The sequence below is a fragment of the Acomys minous genome (genome assembly GCF_964271855.1).
Source record: "Acomys minous genome assembly, chromosome: 1".
Lineage (NCBI taxonomy): Eukaryota > Metazoa > Chordata > Mammalia > Rodentia > Muridae > Acomys > Acomys minous.
The window spans coordinates 108847305-108866637 of NC_140483.1; the positions used below are offsets into that span (position 1 = coordinate 108847305).

General features: G+C 43.0%; 1 protein-coding gene across 1 annotated transcript in view; it reads left to right on the forward strand.

Annotated features, from left to right (window-relative positions):
• The first annotated feature begins 591 nt into the window (after positions 1-591).
• PPP1R42 (protein phosphatase 1 regulatory subunit 42) overlaps positions 592-19333 on the forward strand; it is a 38254-nt gene continuing 19512 nt past the window's right edge. The window contains 5 exon segments of the mRNA XM_084773109.1: positions 592-726; positions 5481-5693; positions 8159-8325; positions 9624-9762; positions 13155-13271. Of these exon segments, the coding sequence (XP_084629235.1) occupies positions 5565-5693; positions 8159-8325; positions 9624-9762; positions 13155-13271 (552 nt within the window). The 5' untranslated portion in view covers positions 592-726; positions 5481-5564.

The following is a 19333-nucleotide window of genomic DNA, read 5'->3' on the forward strand; positions in this document are numbered from 1 at the left end:
AGAATGCCACAACGGAGGCCACCCGTGGTGGCATACGTCTTTAATCCCAGCATTTGGGAGGCAGAGGTAGGTAGATCTCTGCATTCGAGACCAGCTTGGTTCAACAGAGCTAGTTCCAGAGCAGACTGGGAGGGCTACACGGAGAAACCCTGTCTCAAAAACAGAAACAAACAAAAGAGGGAAGAAAATCCCGTGCTATTGCTTTCCCCAAAATCTGGAGAGTGAAACGGAGCATAACCAAGGTTCCTAACCTGAAGATGGCAGGCGGCTAGCTGTAAGGAGAGTCATGACAAATGGCCTTGACTATCACTCTAAATTTGGGGTTTTTAATCCTTAAAAATGGTGGAATGCTGGCTGTACCTTCAGGCTATTGCGTTTTTGGTTCTATTACTAGGGCAGGTGTAGTTACTGAACACTAAAATAAACAAAGACGATGGGAAGGGAAATGCTAGCCTGCAAATCTTGTTCTTTCCAAGCTAGCTGGCCTTTTCTCAAGACCCCCGGTGCACAACGTCAACTCTCCTGCTGTCCGGTGTCACAAACAAGCAGACTTGTGTTAACCACCGGGCTAGCCCTGCCCTCTTTGTGGAAGTCGCGAGTCGCGAGACTTCCCCCTGCCGGGCGTTTCGGAGCATTTGGTCGCCTGGCAACCGCCCGCGGCTTTAGAGGAGCCTGGCTCAAGGACACTGACCAAACCAGTTACATACTGAACTGGACCCGGGAGCGGTGAGACGCCCCTGAAACCCTAGCCAGAAACATTCCCTGCGCGCGGACTTCTAACTCAGGTTAAAATGCAGGTCCCTGGGCCCTGTCCCTAAACATCTAGAATCCCAGACACAATCTGGAAGATTAGTTTGGACCAGCAGGCAAGGCTGAAAGCTCTCAAGAGGCCCGAGGCTGGGCGGAGGGGATGAGGGATCAGGACCCAGGCTTTTATAAGTTCTGAGGGCTGAAGCTCCACTTAATGAATCTGGAAGCCACTGGGCTCAACGGCTCCCTAAGAGGGAAAGTAGGTAGAAAACAAACCCCGAAACTGTCTGTCCTACCCAGCAGGCAAGAGCCTGGGGGTGAGCCAGCCCAGGGTCCATCAAGATGGATTCCCAGAGCACCCTGAAGCAGCCCTAAGCAATTCCCTCTTCTAGGAAGATGCTTTCTAGCAATTGAGCCGAAATAATAGGTAGCTAGTGGGCGATATTATGGGAAATGGTTTCTTTCAGAGAAAACCAAGGACACCTCCACAAATATTGACCTTATTGTTTTTATTATAATGTTCTAAGATATATACAAATTCAACTACTAAGTTCAGTTTTAAGCCCCTGGGGCTTATTATTCCTAAAACAATGAAACTACAATACCAGTAAAGTTTGAGTGTACTGCCTTAATAAAATGAATGGTTGGGGTTTTGACAAAACAATTTTCATGAACTGATGCCAAGCATTTTATTATTTACTATGTTATGTTGTGGGCTGGTGAGAGTCCCTCCCTCTCTGTACTCAAGCCCCTGGAAATTCTTCCTATAGTTTATTGATTATATTCATTGGCCCTCTCTTGATTTAAAATTATTTTTACGTTTGTTTCTTTTCCAAACAGTCTCATGTAGACCAGGCTACCCCTAACACTCACTTGGAGCCAAAGCTACCCTTGAACCTTCTCCTTCTGCCTCTAAAGTCTGGTGTTATGAGTGTGCTGCCAGCTCTGCTGCCTCCTTTCTTTTCAAATCTGATTAATTTCGAGAGACACAAAATTCATTTGTGGTGAAAGAATTAAGAACATGCCACTCTGAAATATGCTGCTCTGGCACACTATTTTAAAGACACTTGAAGTCACAGGAGGTGTGAGATCAGTGAGTGACTTGCCAGCCTGCCTTTTCCTATTCAAGAAGGAAAAAGAATTATTCTTACCATCAAGTTAACTATAAAATCAAAACAGCCAGGCATGGTGGTGCTCCAGAAGCAGAGGCAGGCAGATCACAGTGAGTTCGAGGCCAGCCTCGTCTACAAAGGGAGTTCAGAATAGCCAAAGCTACACAGAGAACCATGTCTCTTGAGGGGAAAAAAAGAAATAATAAAAACAAAACAACCCCGTTTTTATACTAACCCTTATCTTCACTTTTGTCAACTCCTCTAGTCCAAACCCTTTCACATTTCACACCCTGAGAGACTTTTTCCAATCCAGTATATAAGTACATATCTTGAGCCTTACGAAGACTCACAGATCATTAAAAATATAGTGTAAGTTCTAACAAAATCCTGAAATCGATTTTTGATGCAACATAAGAAAGTAGTTTTAAAGATTTATAGAGAAGAATTAATGATCAAGAATAACCAAAGTGATCTGGGCATAGTGGCGCACACCTGTAATCCCAGCACTTTGGAGGCAGAGGCAGGCAGATCTCTGTGAGTTCGAGGCCAGCCTGGTCTACAAAGTAAGTCCAGAACAGCCAAGGCTACACAGAGATACTCTCTCTTGAAACACACACACACACACACACACACACACACACACACACTTGTTTTTTTAAGCAAAGTTTCGTGTATTCCAGACTGGCCTAAAATTCAATGGAGCTGTGGCTGGCCTTGAGCTCCTGGTTTCTCCTGCATCTACTTCACAGACACTAGGCTTATTAGCCATTGTGTTAAGCTTAGATCTACTTTTAGTGGCATTATGAAAAACAAACAATTTCGAATTTTGTTATAAAGTAATAAAAATATAAGCAAAGTTCAAAAATCTATGTAGTAAAAATAAAGGATGCCCTTTTGTCCCAAAGGTTCTGCATTTTACATTCTGAAAAAACTAACAAGCATTCTGTACCTTCAGATTTGTTTATTATGAGTAATTTATATTGTCTGATAATGGGTAATATGCTTACTGTAAGGACACTTACTTACCGTGTATCAAATTCACTTTTCCTTCTAAGCACTGAACTCACATCCCCAGAATATTATGTAAATTGAAATGGTTGCTTGGTAAAATTCCAGATACAGTGAAATAATTGATAATGCATTCTAACATTGGACTTTTGATTATCCTTTTAGTTCAAAAATATGAAGCACGATTTGGGAATCAAGGAATATTTGTCAGTTAAATATCTGTATTTTTAGGATGACAGGAAAAACACATATAGTAACTTATATAAAGTAATATGCTATTTGATAACATGTGCCCTATTCACTAGTCCGGGTGCCTTCAGGGCCGGAGGGTGAAGTTAGATGCACGTGTGACTAACCAGCAATGGGATCATAATGATGACAGTAACAAATACCTTAGGCCACGTCAGACACTGCCCAGAACATCCAGGCACAGCTAACCTTCTGATAGTGGAACACGGTGTGTCACCTACAAAGTTCACTCTTGAGAACGACACAGTCAGATTACAAAAGAATATAAAATAAAAAAGAAGAAACGACACTGTTTTAAGTAAGTTTGCCCTTTTGGGCAGCTCCACATTCATAGCTCCCCTGGGCACACGCAGGCTGCAGGCCACAGGTGGACATCCAGCATGCATTTCCACACTGCCCCTGTGAACTCATAGCACTGTCCTTAGTTTATGTATCACCAGTGAAGTCACGTATTTTAAAGTTTCTTTTTTATTTTTATTTTATAGCATCATATAGTCTACACAGTGTGTTTCGTTATATTTTCACAAACGTACGTAATGTAGTTTGATCATATCCACCTCCCTCGTTACCCTCTCATGTCTGTCTCCTCCCACTCCATTTTGCCCCTTTCTCTGCTCAGCTAGTCCCTCTTCTACTGTTTTGTCCAGTTAATTACAGGGGCATAAGTGAGAAATTATTTACAAGAGCGCGGGCACCACTGCAGTGGTTATGCCACTGGAAAAGAAAAGTCCCTCCTTCCTCTGGACACCATGAATTGCCTATAAATCCTCAGGGGCGGTGGAGCCTTCTCTCTCTCTCTCTCTCTCTCTCTCTCTCTCTCTCTCTCTCTCTCTGTCTCTGTCTCTCACACACACACACACACACACACACACACACACACACACACGCAAACGCAAATGCGCACGTGTGCACCACACAGGTCTGACTTTGTATTTATTTATTTTTGTGGGGCAAGGGATCAAATGCAGGTCCCCATCAATGCGCCTTACCACCTTAACTCTATTATACAAAATACTTCAAGACTGCTTTTTCAGTGCGTTTTGAGGCTAATATTTGAACTGTGAGGTCTGCGTTTGGAAAACACTGCATTATGTTGCCACTTTCTGGCATGGCATACAATATGTAGGCCTAATCCATCGCAAGTGTTTTGTATCATCCTGTGTGTAACTCAGTTTTCACACCGTGTGAGTTCTGCTTTGGAGAGACAGCGGCAGTTACTATGAACAGTGAGACACCTGCCTCCATTCTCAGCTGATACTTCAGAGAGCCTGGATTAATTCTCTGGGACTCCGAATTTCTCCACCTATGAATAAGAGCATTGGACAGTTTTCCTTGGTGTCCTTTTTTAATTCAAAGGGGGAAAAAATCATCATTTAAAAAGATGTTCACCGTAGGACACAGGATGCAGCTTGATGGTGAAGTGATGGCCTAGCATGTAATGACCCTGAATTCTAATGCAGCACTAGGAAAAAGAAAATGAAGAAGGGGAGGAAAAGGAGGTGCCCACAACCACAATTCACTGTTGCTCTGGGGGAGGAAAATGAGGGAAAGTAAGGCATGGTGGCTTAAGCCTTTAAGCCCAGTGCTGAGGGCTGGGCAGAAAGATCCCAAATTAGAGACCAGCCTGGGCAATACAGGTGAGACCCTCTAAAAAATAAAAATCAAGGAGAGGACGGAGCCAAGAGTGCCTCCACTTTGTGTTGGCAGAGGCCTATAATCCCAGAACTCAGCAAGAGAAGGCAGAAAAATGGCAGCAAGTCCCAAGCAAGCCAGAGCTACACAGCTAGATCCCAGTTCAAACTACATACAATTAAAAGCAAATAAGTAATGTGCATTTAATTAATTTTTGTGTTTTAAATGTTTTGTTGGTTGGTTGGTTGGTTGGTTGGTTGGAGACAGGGTCTATCTATGTAGCCTTGACTGGCCTTAAAAGGAAGAGATCCATCTACCTGCATCTGCCTCCGAAGTACTAGGATTGTGGGCCACCATACCTAGCCTTGGTTTTAAATTGGTTTTGTTGTTGTTTGTTTTGTTTTGTTTTGTTTTTTGAGACATGGTTTCTCTGTGTAGCCATGTTGGCTGGCCTGGACTCAACTTTTTAGACCAGGCTGGCCTCAAACTCACAGAAATCCACCTGCCTCTGCTTCCCTAGTGCTGGGATTAAAAGTGTGTGCCACCATGCCTTGCCCTAGTTTTAAATGTTTTAATGGAAAGAGTTGACTGTAAATGTAGAAAATCCCAGAAGGCATAAATGCCTACAGCCTGGCTTACCAAGCAGTTGTACATGTGAAAAGTTAAGTAACTCAGCCTTTCTTTAACGTCTTCTATATCACAATACTCTTTGTTCCTTTTACTTTTTAGAAAGTTGGAAACAATACCTACGCCTGCTTCTGGACATGGTGTCTCAATGGAGTTTTCACTGAGAATTTGAGTTATACAGAAACCATGGTTCGACTGACCCTGGATTTAATTGCCAAAAACAGCAATCTTAAACCCAGAAAAGAAGAAACCATTGCACAGTGCCTGAAGAAAATAACACACATAAATTTTTCAGACAGAAATATAGATGCGATTGTAAGAACTTTCAATTATTTTGTTTTGGAACAGTTAGCAATATAAACTTTATTGGTTTGAGGGCATACCCAGTATAATACTTCTAATTTGATTACGCTTGTTAGCTATATTTTTACCAGAAGCTTTACATTATGTTCCTATTTTAATTTCCTTCTCTTGGTACTTAGCATATTAAGTTTCTGTAAAATACAGCACTGTGTTTTACAAACATCTACTAGATACGTGGAGCTGTCCCCTGAATATTCCTGTGTTTTCACGGCCAACAGGATTTGGAAAGTTCTTGCTCTTATACCATTCCTTGGAATGCTTTTGTAACACCAAAAGGTTAAGAGATAAGTTAGGCACTCGCCTATAACCCCAGCACTGGGAGGCTGAAACAGGAGGATTTCAAGTTCAAAACCAGCCTGAGCTATACAGTGAGACCTGTTTCGGGGTGGGGGTGGGGGAATAAGACTTCAGAACTTCCACAGTGGTGGGGAGAAGAAACCCGGTGGCAACAGGCACTCAGCATATCCAAGGCCCCATATGGGTTCAATGCCCAGTCACCCCTTTTCTCCAAGAAAAGCTCAAAGGTGAAGTTGTTGCCTATACTTTAATTATGTAAACACATGTTATTCTGGGTCACTTGTATTGGACAAGGCTTTTCGGAGTGGTCCTGCCTGTCCTGGAACTCACTCTGCAAACCAGGCTGGCCTCTGCCTCCCAAGGGGTGGGATTAAAAGCTGCTGTCCTCAACTAAAACTCATAATATTTCTGTCTCAGCCTCCAAGTACGAGGATTGCAGGCAGCTACCACCGCAAGCAGCCTCTGTACCATTCCCTTTTCCCCAGGAATCCAGTTACACAACCTCAGCCTCATGTTTCTCTTGTTGCCTGAAGCACTCTATGTCCTCACACCATGCACACCCAGTCTCTGGGAAGACGGAAAGCTTTTTTTTTTTTTTTTTTTTGGAGACAGAGAATGGGGGAGGAGGCTCAGCAGTTTAGTTGCTCTTGCAGAGGACCAGGGTTCAATTCCCTGCACACACATGTGGCTCAATGCAGTTCCAAGGTATTTAAAGCCTTCCTCTGGCCTCTGAGGGCACTAGGCACATAGATACTTGCAGGCAAAACTCTCGTGCATATAAAATAAATAAATCTAAAATGCTTTAATCTGTTTTTAACCGCGGATCAATCAGTATTCCTGTGCTGTAAAGGACCTTTGTTAAGAAGAAAGCAAATCGGTTAAAATAGTGTACACTGAAATGAGAATGACGTGGAGACTTAAAATTCCCAAATGTGCTCTTAACGGTGGCCCAGTGGTCTGGCAGGACTTCTGTCATCCTCCAGTCTAACTGCTCTGGGCTGCTTCATGGCTGAGAAAACAGTAGTCTTTTACAATACACCATTCACTTTTAGGATTTAAATCTCCTCACAGACAACCATTTTATTTAGCTGCTGAAACCCAGCATGTATTCGTATATTTTTTGCTTGTTTGTTTGGTATGGTTTTTTGTTCAGTTTTGTTTTTTGTTTGCGACAGGGTCTCTATGTAGTCTTGGCTGTCCAGAAACTCCATATGTAGACCAGGCGGGCCTTGAACTTACAGAGATTGCCTGCCTCCTCCTAAATGCTGGGATTAAAGGTGTTTTGCCAGCACACCCACCTGGCTACTTATATAATTACAGTAGTGGGTCATAATGAACCAATGCTTTCACTAGTACGAAATCTCAACAGAAATGAAAGTTTGCTGAATAGTATTCAGATCATAGTTTCGGTTTTTGTCTTTGTTTTTGTTTTTCTTCCTTGAGACAGGGTCTCACTCTCTTACCCTGCCTGTCGTGGAGCTCACCACATAGACCAGGATAATGTTGACTCTACAGAGATCCACTGACTTCAGCCTCTTTCATGCTGAGGTTAAAGGTGTGCGTCAGCATGCCCAGCTGCCCAGTGTTCCTGACTACTGGATCATTTCTAGTTTTCAATATTATAAACCACAAAGTTCTATTTCTACAGAAAGATTATGCCCTGCTTCGTTATGTTTGGACAACTTTAAACTTTCAGGAGAGTCTAATTGCTTCCCAGGAAAACTGTTTAAGATAAAGAAATGCAGTTTTGAGCTGGGTGCAGTGGCGCATACCTGTAATCCCAGCACTCTGGGGCAGAGGCAGGCAGATCACTGTGAGTTCGAGGCCAGCCTGGTCTACAAAGTGAGTCCAGGACAGCCAAGGCTACACAGAGAGACCCTGTCTCAAAAATGAAAGAAAGAAAGAAAGGCAAGTTTACTGTTACAGTTACAGAACTCTAAAGTTCAAAATTATTTTGTGATCATTATAGTCTTATTTTTACTGTGCTAAGGGCAAGAGATGTTATTTTATAAGAGCCTTAGGGAGATTTGTAGAATGCTCAAGTTAAAAAAAAACTTTCATAAGACCCAACTTCTAAGCTTTCAGGGGAAAATAAATAGGACCTGTTTTGTCTTTTTCAGGATGACCTCTCTCATTGCAAAAACCTGAGTGTTTTGTATTTATATGACAACCGAATTAGTCATGTCACTAACCTGAATTACACCACAAATCTCACCCACTTGTACCTGCAGAACAATTGCATTTCCTGCATTGAGAACCTCAGGTCACTAAAGAAACTGGAAAAACTGTAAGTGCTTTTATTTTTTAATCCTGTTAACTGCTTTTTTTTTTCTTCTAATTCTTGTGCATACTGTGTACTAGCGAGCATTTCCAATGTTTGCGTTAGGTTGCAAAGCTAAACTGAATGTATGTTTAAGTCGGATTCTCACTAGTCTCATGGAACAGGTCTCAATTTTAATTTTATCCTCTTAGATGTAATATGTTCATCTACAGTAGCGTATGTCTTATTTAAACTGATAAGCTGGGCATAGTGGTTCCTGCTTGTAATCTCAGCTCTCAGAAGGCTAGGTAAGAGCATTACTAGAAGTTCAAGGCCAGGCTGGGTACAAGATAAAGTCCTGTTTCAAAAATCAAAACAGCTTGATATACTTACCTTTTGGAAGGGAGAATAAAGTGTCTAATGAGCTTTTAGGAATAAAGCATTCTCATATAAGTTCTATTGGTCAAAATGTTTCCATGGAACTCAGGTAAGTTCTGTGCCCTTCAGAATCACAAAAAGGCCTTGATTTCCAAAGGTCATAAACGGATACAGATTTGATTGTTTAAAAGTTGCTGATGATCGCCAGTATAGTCAAGGCTACACAGAGAAACCCTGTCCTGAAACATCAAAAGAAAAAAAAAATGCTGATGATTAATAGGGAGGTTAGAGAGATAGCTCAGTGGTTAATTACATGTATGGTCCCTGCAGAGGACCTGAGTTCAGCTCTCAGCACCCACGTTGGGTGGCTTAGAATTGCCTGTAACTCCAGCTCCAAAGGATCTGATGGCCTGTTTTGGCCTCTGAGGGCACCTGAACACACACGCACACACACAGCGAAATAAGTTGAACATGTGTATATGCACACATTCTTGTGTGTGGATGCAGGAATGAGCATGTGAAGGGGAGGGAACAACGCCAGCCTCCCCTTCCACCTTGTTTGAGACAGGGTCTCCTTCGTGAACCACAAGCTTCCGGGCATTCTTCTGTCTCCACCTCCCATCTCTTGAAAGCTCTGGGATTACCAACTCTCACTAACAAGAACAGCTTTATGTGGGTTCTGGAGATTCGAACTAAGGTCCTCATGCTTGCAAAGCAAGTGGTTTATCCAGTGGCCATCTCCCCTGCCCTCCTTGTTATATATTTAGTGTCTTTAAAGCCCATAGCGTTCTGGGGTTGGGCCAGGTATTGGTTGGATATTCCTTCAATCCCTGCTCTATTTTTTACTCCTGCGCATCTTGTAGGCAAGGTCCGGGTATAAAATGAGTAAATAAATAAATTCCATAGCGTCCTCAGAAAATCTATGTGAAACCGTGTCTGTTTTGCAGATATCTGGGAGGCAATTACATTGCGGTCATAGAAGGTTTGGAAGGATTAGAAGAACTGAGGGAGCTTCATGTTGAAAGTCAGAGGCTTCCCCTGGGAGAAAAGCTTCTGTTTGACCCAAGGACTCTTCGTTCTCTGTCAGTAAGGCCATACTCAAATGTCTGGACAGGAGTGCAGTGATGAATAAGTCATGACGGAGCTGGAGGGGCCGAGGGGGTACTTGGTACATAACCTGCTCCTCTGCCCACTGAGAGCTGCGGGCTGCTACTGATTCTCTCGCCATCTCTCAGTCCCACAGCAAACAGGGCATTGCTGCCTACATCCTAGAACTAGCAGCAATGAAAGAACAACGTGAGCAAGCTGTGTGAGCAGAGGCCCATATCGTGGGCGTTGCTGATCATCATGGCTCATGTTTTAAATTTGGGGAAAACCTTAAGGAAAAAGGGAACGGACAGTCACTGGGCAGGCTTTCTTTGTTTTGAGTTTTGTTTGTTTTGTTTTGTTTTGTTTTGTTGAGATAACAACCTCAGGCTGGCATCAACCTCCAAAACCTTGGAGTTGTGGTGTGTTCACAATCCAGGTCTGAGGACCCCGCTGTGTTCCTTGACAGCCAGTCTTAAGCTGAGATGCAGGATTCAGCACTGAAGTCACTGCTAGTCCTAAAACCTGTATAAGTCTTTGTCACACTATTTTCATTCCTGGGGTAGCAGGTTTATAAATGGGACACAATTGCACAGCTTTCATTAGTTTTGATTTAGAGAACCCAGAAATGGAAGGAACATGGTCCTTAGACAACTGAGACCGGGTTACTATGCCACCTACTCCCCATGGACTCTGCTGTGTTGTCAACAGCCACACCTCAACCTCAACTGCTACAACTAGCCCCACCCAACTGAGGGGACAACTAGGCACACGTTACACTAGGGATTTGGACCTAAGCTCTGTGTGCTAACCAAGGGCTCTCTTGCTGCTCTAGTACCCACGGCCTCTTCTTACTTTTTATTTGGAGACAAGGTCTCCCTGATTTGCTTGAGGTTGGCCTTGACTGACCCTAACACAGGTAGGCCTTGTACTTGTGATCCTTCTGCCTCAGTCTCCTGAGTGATGGAGGTTAGAGGCTCTTTGGAAGCTCCATGTTGGACAGCGGTGAGCTTTGGGTCTGGGGACCCTTAGGCTCTCTAAGTATTACAGCTCTCACAGAGGCCTATCAGTCGTGGCTCTTCTGTAGCCCTTGAACCAACCTTCGTGGCAGCTTCGGGGAAGGTCTGGGTATCAGGGTCCTCAGCCCTCAGCTGCAGCTCTTTGGTCTGGATGCCTGAGATCCGAGTTCCTAAAGGCTTGTCAGTTCTTGAGAACTATCCCAGTGCCCAGGTCCTGCCACCTCTCCTCTGAGGCTCTTTACAGAGGCCTCTGGGTCTGCCACATACTCCCTCTACGCTTTGTCCCTGCACTGGTCACACTCTCAAATTACCCAGCTGCCTCTGCCTGTTGTTGTCAGCAGGCAGCTAGTTGCATTGCCACTCTTGCAGCTCCACCTGCTGATGACTCAGCTGTTGCAGGTGCTGCTGCTGCTGCTGCTGCTGCTGCTGCTGCAGCGTTGTAATTTCTGCAGCTTCCTTCTTGCACTAGCATTTCAGCCCATGATGCTATAAATAGGCCAGAAAAGGGAAACTGTGAGGAGCACAGGAAGACACCTCCCAGCTGGCACAAGAAGTGGGTGAGCAGGTTTACATAACCACAGAAGGGATGTTTAGACCAATCTCAGCTCGCCTTGCATGCAAATCAAGGTCTGTGTTTGCACACTTTGCATGTCAATGGAGACCTGGGTTTGTACCAGTCACTGCTTTGCCTGTTTATGGCCAGTGGCACTTCCTCCATTGCCTATGTGGAAAGGGCTGTAGGGTCATCTACAGTTCACAGACATTTGTGATTGCAGTAATCATTGTGTAGTTTCTCAAGGTGTCCATGCGTGTTAAAAGTAGTTGATGCTGAGCCAAGCCTGTAATCCCAGAACTGAGGGAACCAGAGGCAGCTGGATCTCTCCAAGTTCAAAGCCACCCTGGTCTACAAAGCAAGTCCAAGACCACCAAGGCTACACAGGGAACCCTGTCTTGAAAAAAGCAAAACAAAACAAAAAAAAGTAGTTGACGCTGACTTATGGGTAATCTGGCTAGGTAGTTGGTAAGCACTCCTTTTGCTAAAGGAAATCAGGCAACAAAGTTCAAGGAAGTTAGTCAAACTGCACCATCCCCAATGACTTCTGCTTATTTACAGGAAAATGACCATCAGAAGGTATGCTTATAGTAAGACTGTAAGACCCTGTTAACACTGGCCAGAGGCAGGTGGGTTGCTGTGAGTTCGAGGCCAGCCTGACCTACAAAGTGAGTCCAGGACAGCAAAAGCTACACAGAGAAACCCTGTCTCAGAAACCAAAACAAAACAAAAAACCACTGGCCAATTTTAGCAGTGCTTAACACATGTCAGTGCCCTGAGAGAGGCATAACCTTGTTTTCAGTTTTATCACAGACCACCACGGAAAACATTTTGTTAGCTTAGCGTTTGCACAGATTCTGAAATCTAAATACTAAAGCATCATTTTTCCCCAGTTATCTCAAGTCTTAGTGGCAGGGTCAGAAAAGGGCAGCAGGTGGGTGAGTACAACCAGTTCATTTTATCATGAACAGAAATGTCATAATGAGACGCATTGCTTTGTACAAATAATAGGCATTAATTGACTTCAAATGTCAGGAAGGTTTTTCTGAAGGTTGGCTGTGCATGGCTGTCTTGGCAGCTAGATTTGACAGAAATTGCCAAGCCTCAAGTGTTAAGATTGCTCATTTAGTATTGCCATATAGAATATTATGTTCTCATCTTAATCGATAACACAGCAATAATTACTATTGTAAGTGCCTTCTGAACAAATGAATTTTCAAGAGAAAACTAAAGAAGGAAAGATAAAAAATGTAATTATTTATACACCATTCTGCCTGAATGTGGGGCAGTAAGCCAGAAGAGGGTACCAGATCTCATCATAGATGGTTATGAGCCACCAAGTAATTGCTTGGAATTGAACTCGGAACCTTTGGAAGAACAGCCAGTCCTCTTAACCTCTGAGCCATCTCTCCAGCCCATGGAGAGAGACATTGTTTCATGTCAGGTCATGACTTATTCCCGGTGTGATATTTAGCACAGAACAGTCATGTGCTTATAAGCATATCTGTCTACATTGAGTGGTTATTTTTACTTTCTTTTTTAAAACTATAGTGTCCTTACTTTATAAACTCATGTTGTACTCTGGAGGAGGAACCTCCTAGTGCTATGGAGGGAACTAGAGGCAAAAGTCAGTTATATCACACACTAGAGCTCTCAAAGTTCCATATGATCAAAAAACGTTGGAACAGCATCTCCATGGCTTTTGTTTCTTGCCGAAAGAGCAGCCTGAACTGATGCTTTGAAGCTGCTAAGGCCTGAGACCTTCTAACAGGCAGCACACACGTGACTGACTAACGCTAACTTGGTTATTTCTCTTTCAGAAATCCCTCTCTATTTTGAATATCAGCAACAATAACATTGATGACATAAGAGACTTAGAAATGCTGGAGAATCTTAATTACCTGATCGCAGTGGACAACCAGCTGATGCATGTGAAGGTAACATGACAGAAGACGATCTAAAGAACTTACACGGAATTGGGGCTTTGAGATAGGTACAGAATGTGTCACTTAAGAAAAAACTATTTGGGCCTGGAGAGATGGCTCAGAGGTTAAGAGCACTAACTGTTCTTCTGGAGGTCCTGAGTTCAATTCCCAGCAACCACATGGTGGCTCAAAACCATCTATAATGTGATCTAATGCCCTCTCCTGGCATGTGGGTAGAGCAATGTATACATAATAATAAATAAATCTTAGAAAAAAAAAAAAGAAAAGAAAAGAAACTGTTCTGTCCAGGTGGTGGCAGCACAAGCCTTTAATCCCAGCACTCGGGAGGCAGAGGCAGGCAAATATCTGTGTTTGAGGCCAGCCTAGTCTACAGAGTGAGTCCAGGACAGCCAAGGCTGCACACAGAGAAATTCTGTCTTGAAAAACCAATTTAAAAATGGAAAATGTATTCTGTATTTATTTTAAAACTATCTTCTGAATCTCTACTTTTTGTTTGGTTTATTTGGTTTGTTGTTGTTGTTGTTGTTATTGTTTGTTTTTTGTTTTGGTTTTACACAGGGTTTCTCTGTGTAGCCGTGGCTGTCCTGAACTAATTTGTAGACCAGCCTGGCCTTGAACTCACAGCGATCCCCCTGTCTCTGCCTCCCGAATGCTGGGATTAAAGGCATGCACCAGCACACCCAGCTGTTTGTTTGTTTTTTGTGTGTGTATGTGTGTGTATATGGGTAGGTGGGTAGGTATATGTCTGTCTGTTTGTTTGTTTTCTGAGACAGGGTTTCTCTGTATAGCCTGGATGTCCTGGAACTCACTCTGTAGACCAGGCTAGCCCCTAAACTCACAGAGATCCGCCTGCCTCTGCCTCCCTGAGTGCTGGGATTAAAGATGTGCTCCACCACCTCCCGGCTTCTACTTCTGAAGTATGACTATTAGTGTCACACGTTTTCTCCTCTATACCCAAGGCCTTCATATTTCACCAATCTAATATGCTATCTGCTTTTTCTATCTACATTATTTGTCCATCAAACCTTTTCCTCTAGAAACAAAGTTTCTTCTTCTCTAACTCTATTCTCCCAACAAATGAGTTTTTAGGAACTGTCACTACTCCTGGTTGTCCCCTGATGCTATGTGGAGAACTGAAACAGCAACTTATTCTAATTTGCACTAAAGTAATGCCTTACTATGTTATACCACCCCATGTCACTACACTGATATGTTGGACACGTACGTCTACATCTGTCTAGCATTCTATCAAAGTAGGCAGGAAGGATTCAGTCCTAATCCCAACACTTGGAAGACAAAGGCAGCCTGAAAGATGCAAGTTCAAGGCTGCCTGGTCTACATAGCAAGATTGTCTCAAAGAGAAACGAAAGCCAGAGGGCAAACATGCCAGGCATAAGGAATAACAGGTGTGTTTCTCTGGGACAATTTGCAATATACAAAGAACCAAAAAGAGGTCAGCTCACTATGGCAGGCTCCCAGGGCAGCCCTTTATTTCTGATGCATAGCAGGTACCCACAAAGTTCAGTGACGCAGGAGCAACACTGCAATACAAGATTAGAAAGAAAGGCATCAGGGCCAGGTCACTCAGTACTAACAGGACATAATCATGACTTAATTCTAAGAACAGAGGCAGGCATTGGAAGGACTGTATTTTTCAGAAGGATTTCACTGTTGTATGAAGAATGAGCTTCAATAATAAAAGCAAAGATATGAATTGGGATGCTATTGCAGACAAGAAGTAAGATAATAAGTTTGAAAAAAGGAGATGATGGTTGCTTGGCGATAAAGAGCAGTGGCGTCCTGGGGTGTATTTTTAGATAGAACCTATAGAATGTTCAGGGTGCAAGAAGAAAATGTTAAGCACTCTATCCTAGCTAAAAGATTAAAGGCATAGGGAAACGTATTCAACTACATTAGAGCAGAAAGTTCCCCAAATCTAGTGAAAGAAATGCATATCCAGAAAGATAGGACAAGAAAAATGATTCCTCCGCATCGTAGTATAGTTAAAATGTCAAAAGTACAGAACAAAGAAGGAATATGAAAATCTGCAAGAGAAATGCAAGCTGCCTACAAAATATGAACCTGTCAGAAAAATGTGCAAAAAAATTTGTCCACACTCATTTTATTGGAATCTGAATATAGACCCTGCCTAGGACACATCTGAATGTGCTTCTGTGATTTAAATATTCCTCTGAAGGCTTGGTGAAAGGATGGAGCCCAGCGTCTGAATATTAATTCCTTCCTTTCTAAATTAAATTATCAACTTAACTTCTGAATCCCAGATCTCTAGGTTATGGCATCAAGTTTTCTATTCTTTTTGCTCTACCCTACTGGTAGTAAACTATACCTTGGGGGGGAAAATCTCCCACACCATGCATAAGGTCAGTGACTTCCATCCAAAAGGCTGTCAGCGACGACAGCTTTGTGCCATGGGGAAAAGACAGCCATCGTTAGAGAAAGCAAGCAGCACCACAATAATTACCTACGGTGTTCAGCACTTAGTGAGCAGCTGCTTCTGTATGGACACCAGCAGGTTCCACAAATGAGTCCACAGAGGACACATGAAAACAACTGACTGTCGTTATTACACAGGAAAGTGTAATGTTAAAATGATTGCTTCTGCTGATAACTTACACTATCTCTACAAAGAAACATTCAGAATTTATATTCAGATATGTAATTACAAGTGGACTCTATGGTCGCTCATCTTATTAAATAATCATAATTATATTACATTACCCAGTACAATGAGAAATCCTGTTAGTCTTGTCCATGGATTTTTATGTAGTATCATGCAGTAAAAAATGATAATATTTACCGTATATTTTGGCATGGGAAATCACTTTTTTAAAAAAATAGCAAAATAATGATCTCTTAGAAGGACTGTTACTAAGTCTTCCAGTCAAGATTGTAACTTGAACAGTGAAAAAGATTAGCTATCTGAGAGGATTTATAAAAGACCACATGTAAGAAAAACCCAGACATGTACTGCAAAGGCTGCGGGCTACCTTTGAGCTCTGTGAGAAAAAAGAAAACAAGAAAGATCTGGGTGTCCTGGAGCATGCCTGTAATCCCAGCACTGGAGAAGCAGAGGCAGGTGGATCTCTGTGAATTCGAGGCCAGCTTGGTCTACAAAGTGAGTCCAGGACAGCCAAGGCGACACAGAGAAACCCTGTCTCAAAAAAACCGAAAAAGAAAAAAGAAAACAAGAAGAACTGGGTGACTAGGGAAGTGAGCACAGCAGAGCCAAGGCACAGCCTTAGGGATTTAGGGCATGGCCAACCAGAACCTCATCCCTTCCTTTCATTCTATAGATCTCTTGTTGTCAGAAGGTCCTAGCCATGTTACTCTCGGCCTACTCTCACCTCTCCCAAGCTAATCCAGGCCAGGGACTTCTAGGCAAGAATAAATAACAAGGGTACTTGAGAGGCAGAAGGACAAGAAAAAGGAACCTTTCTTCTCTTCCCATGTGTGTCACTCCTCGAGTAAAGAACCTCTTCAAAACGAAGTCCATTGTATGTCTCACTCTTAATTCCTAACCTGCTTCTAACATCAGATCCCCTGCCCCTCTGGTATTCCTGTATCTCCTGTGCATTCCGTGGAAATATCTACTTTGTGGCAGTGCTAGAGACAGCAGTCAGCGTGAACCAGGCAATCCCTGGCCCTGAGGCCCTTTTAGTGGTCAAAGGAAGGAAACCCTGAGCGTGTGATCACCAGGGGCACAGTAAAGTAAAATGGGTCCCCCCTGGAAGCTTGTAATGGAAGATTTGCATTAGTTGCTGAAGGTGCCAGCCTTCCTTGAGAAGACTTACAGGCAAGGAAATGGCTCCCTAGGGCGAACACACAGACAGTCCAAAGAGAGCCTGTGGGCAGACCCGCTGCATTGGATCACAGAGTTGTGTGTTTATTCTGAGAGCACCGGGAGCCACTGAAGCTGTGAAGTCATTAGATGTTAGCATTTTGAGAAGATCCTGCTTGACTAGGGTGTGGAGAACAGATTGCAGGAGTCCAGACTGCCTAAGAAGTGAGAAGTGGTAGAAACCTTCACGGTGGGCGGGAAATGGGGTGAGCAAACCAGAGAAATGTGTGGAGAGTAAAGCAGGCAAGACTCGGTTCTGAGTTGGACAGAGGGACTATGGAGCACAGGTAAACGAGATGTGGAAAACTCTAGAGACAGGTTCGGGAGACAAGGAGACCATGAATTTTGGTCATGCAGAGTTAGAGTATCTTTGAAAACACCGAATAAACAGTTGGAATGTTGAGGCTACCTCCAGTGCAGAGGTCAGATGAATAGAGGGCTCTTCCTCGTACTGCTTGTCAATGAAAATACCATCATGGATGCAAATACGGGAGGAAATATTTTCTGTGCCAAGTTTAGTACAGTAGACATGCTGGTGGGCTACAGGAAGAAAACTTGTCTCTAACTGTGAATGTACCCTCTTCTGTGAGGCAGGGAAGGAAAACTGTTTTTGAAGGAGGAGATGTCAAGGATTAAAAAAAAAAAGAAGAAGAAGAAGGGAGTTCCTGATGGTCTAGTACCTTCCTTGCCTCTGTAGGCGCTTTCAGGCTCTGGAAGATTCTGGTCACTATGTTGAGGTTTTACGGCACTGTCACCACACACGTTCTTTCAGGCTCTTTCTCAGTTCAGTGAGTTCTTTTCATGGATGAACCCTGGTAACAGGTTGCCATGTTCACCACCATCGTTCATGAGATGTGCTCCCATCTTTCAGAAACAATTATTAGAAAATAGTCCATTCATACATTTGAGGTCAGAGGCTGGTGACTTATGGAGCCAGAGATTCCTGGAGGATCCGTGTAGCCCTCTGGAACGGAGATCACTAAGCAATAAGGGAATGGTCCACAGATGATAATGCTGCAAAGAACTAAGGCTTACAAATTCCATGACTGGGGACATTTGGTTCAGTGATAATGCTAGCAGGGCCTTTTCAGTGCCCAGTGTTGAAAAAACCACTTTTCTTTTCTCTTTTGGTTTTTCAAGACAGGGTTTTTCTGTGTAGCCTTGGCTGCCTTGAACTGGCTTTGTAAACCAGGCTGGCCTCGAATGCACAGAGATCTGCCTGTCTCTGCCTCCCCAGTGCTGGGGTTACAGGCGTGCACTACTGCGTCTGGCTCCTTTGTGATTCTTAATGCATGTAAAACTTTGATACACACTAGTCAACAGATCTGATGATGGTAGATAAGAGAAAAGATAACGGCTCAAGAAGGAAGACTGGAAATGAAGATGTAAGATAGAAGACCGCAGAGGAGGTGGCCAGGATCCAAAAAGCTGACTAGTGGGATAAGAAATAGCAGTCTTCTTTTGTTGAGAAGAATGAAAAGGGGAAAGGAGGTGTGAGGTCATAGGTAGAACACTAAGAAAACATTAGCCAAAGATGACCTACCTCTCCCGCAATAAAGTAGGTCCCAAGTTGGCTACAGAGGAGGAAAGGACAAGAGAAGTTTTAAGCCAGGTGGTGGTAGTGGTGGTGATACATTCTTTAACTCATGGGGCTCTATTTTAAATGACGCTTCATGACTTTTTGGGTTTGCATTTCTTTCCTGTAACCTCTCTAAGCAGGCATGTATCAGTATATAAAGTCACCAAACGTTTTAAAGATTTAACAGTTCAACTTACATTTACCAAAGTTGCATCTTGAGTCATGAGCTTCACTAGACCAACATCAAGTTGCTAATGCTATGAAAGTCAAATGCATGTGCAGAAAAAAAAAAGAAAAAAGAAAAACTTGAAAGAACAACAAAAAACCCTTAATCTTTGCCTACAGTTTTTATGTCTGCAAAGTTTGCCAAATCAATAAAACGACCTAAGTTCATCGTACAGTCAGATTCATTAGTGATTTAATTCATTGGTTTTCTGGTGACCATTTATCATGAGGCATAGAATCTTCAGAATGAATGGGAAAAGTAGAAAACTTGACATGCTTGCCTCTTGTATAAACTAAATATTTGATTTATAATACACAAATGAACAAACCACGATAGCCTGTCATGTTTTCTTAGTTTCTAATTTATTCAACCTCTGCTCAATATTGATC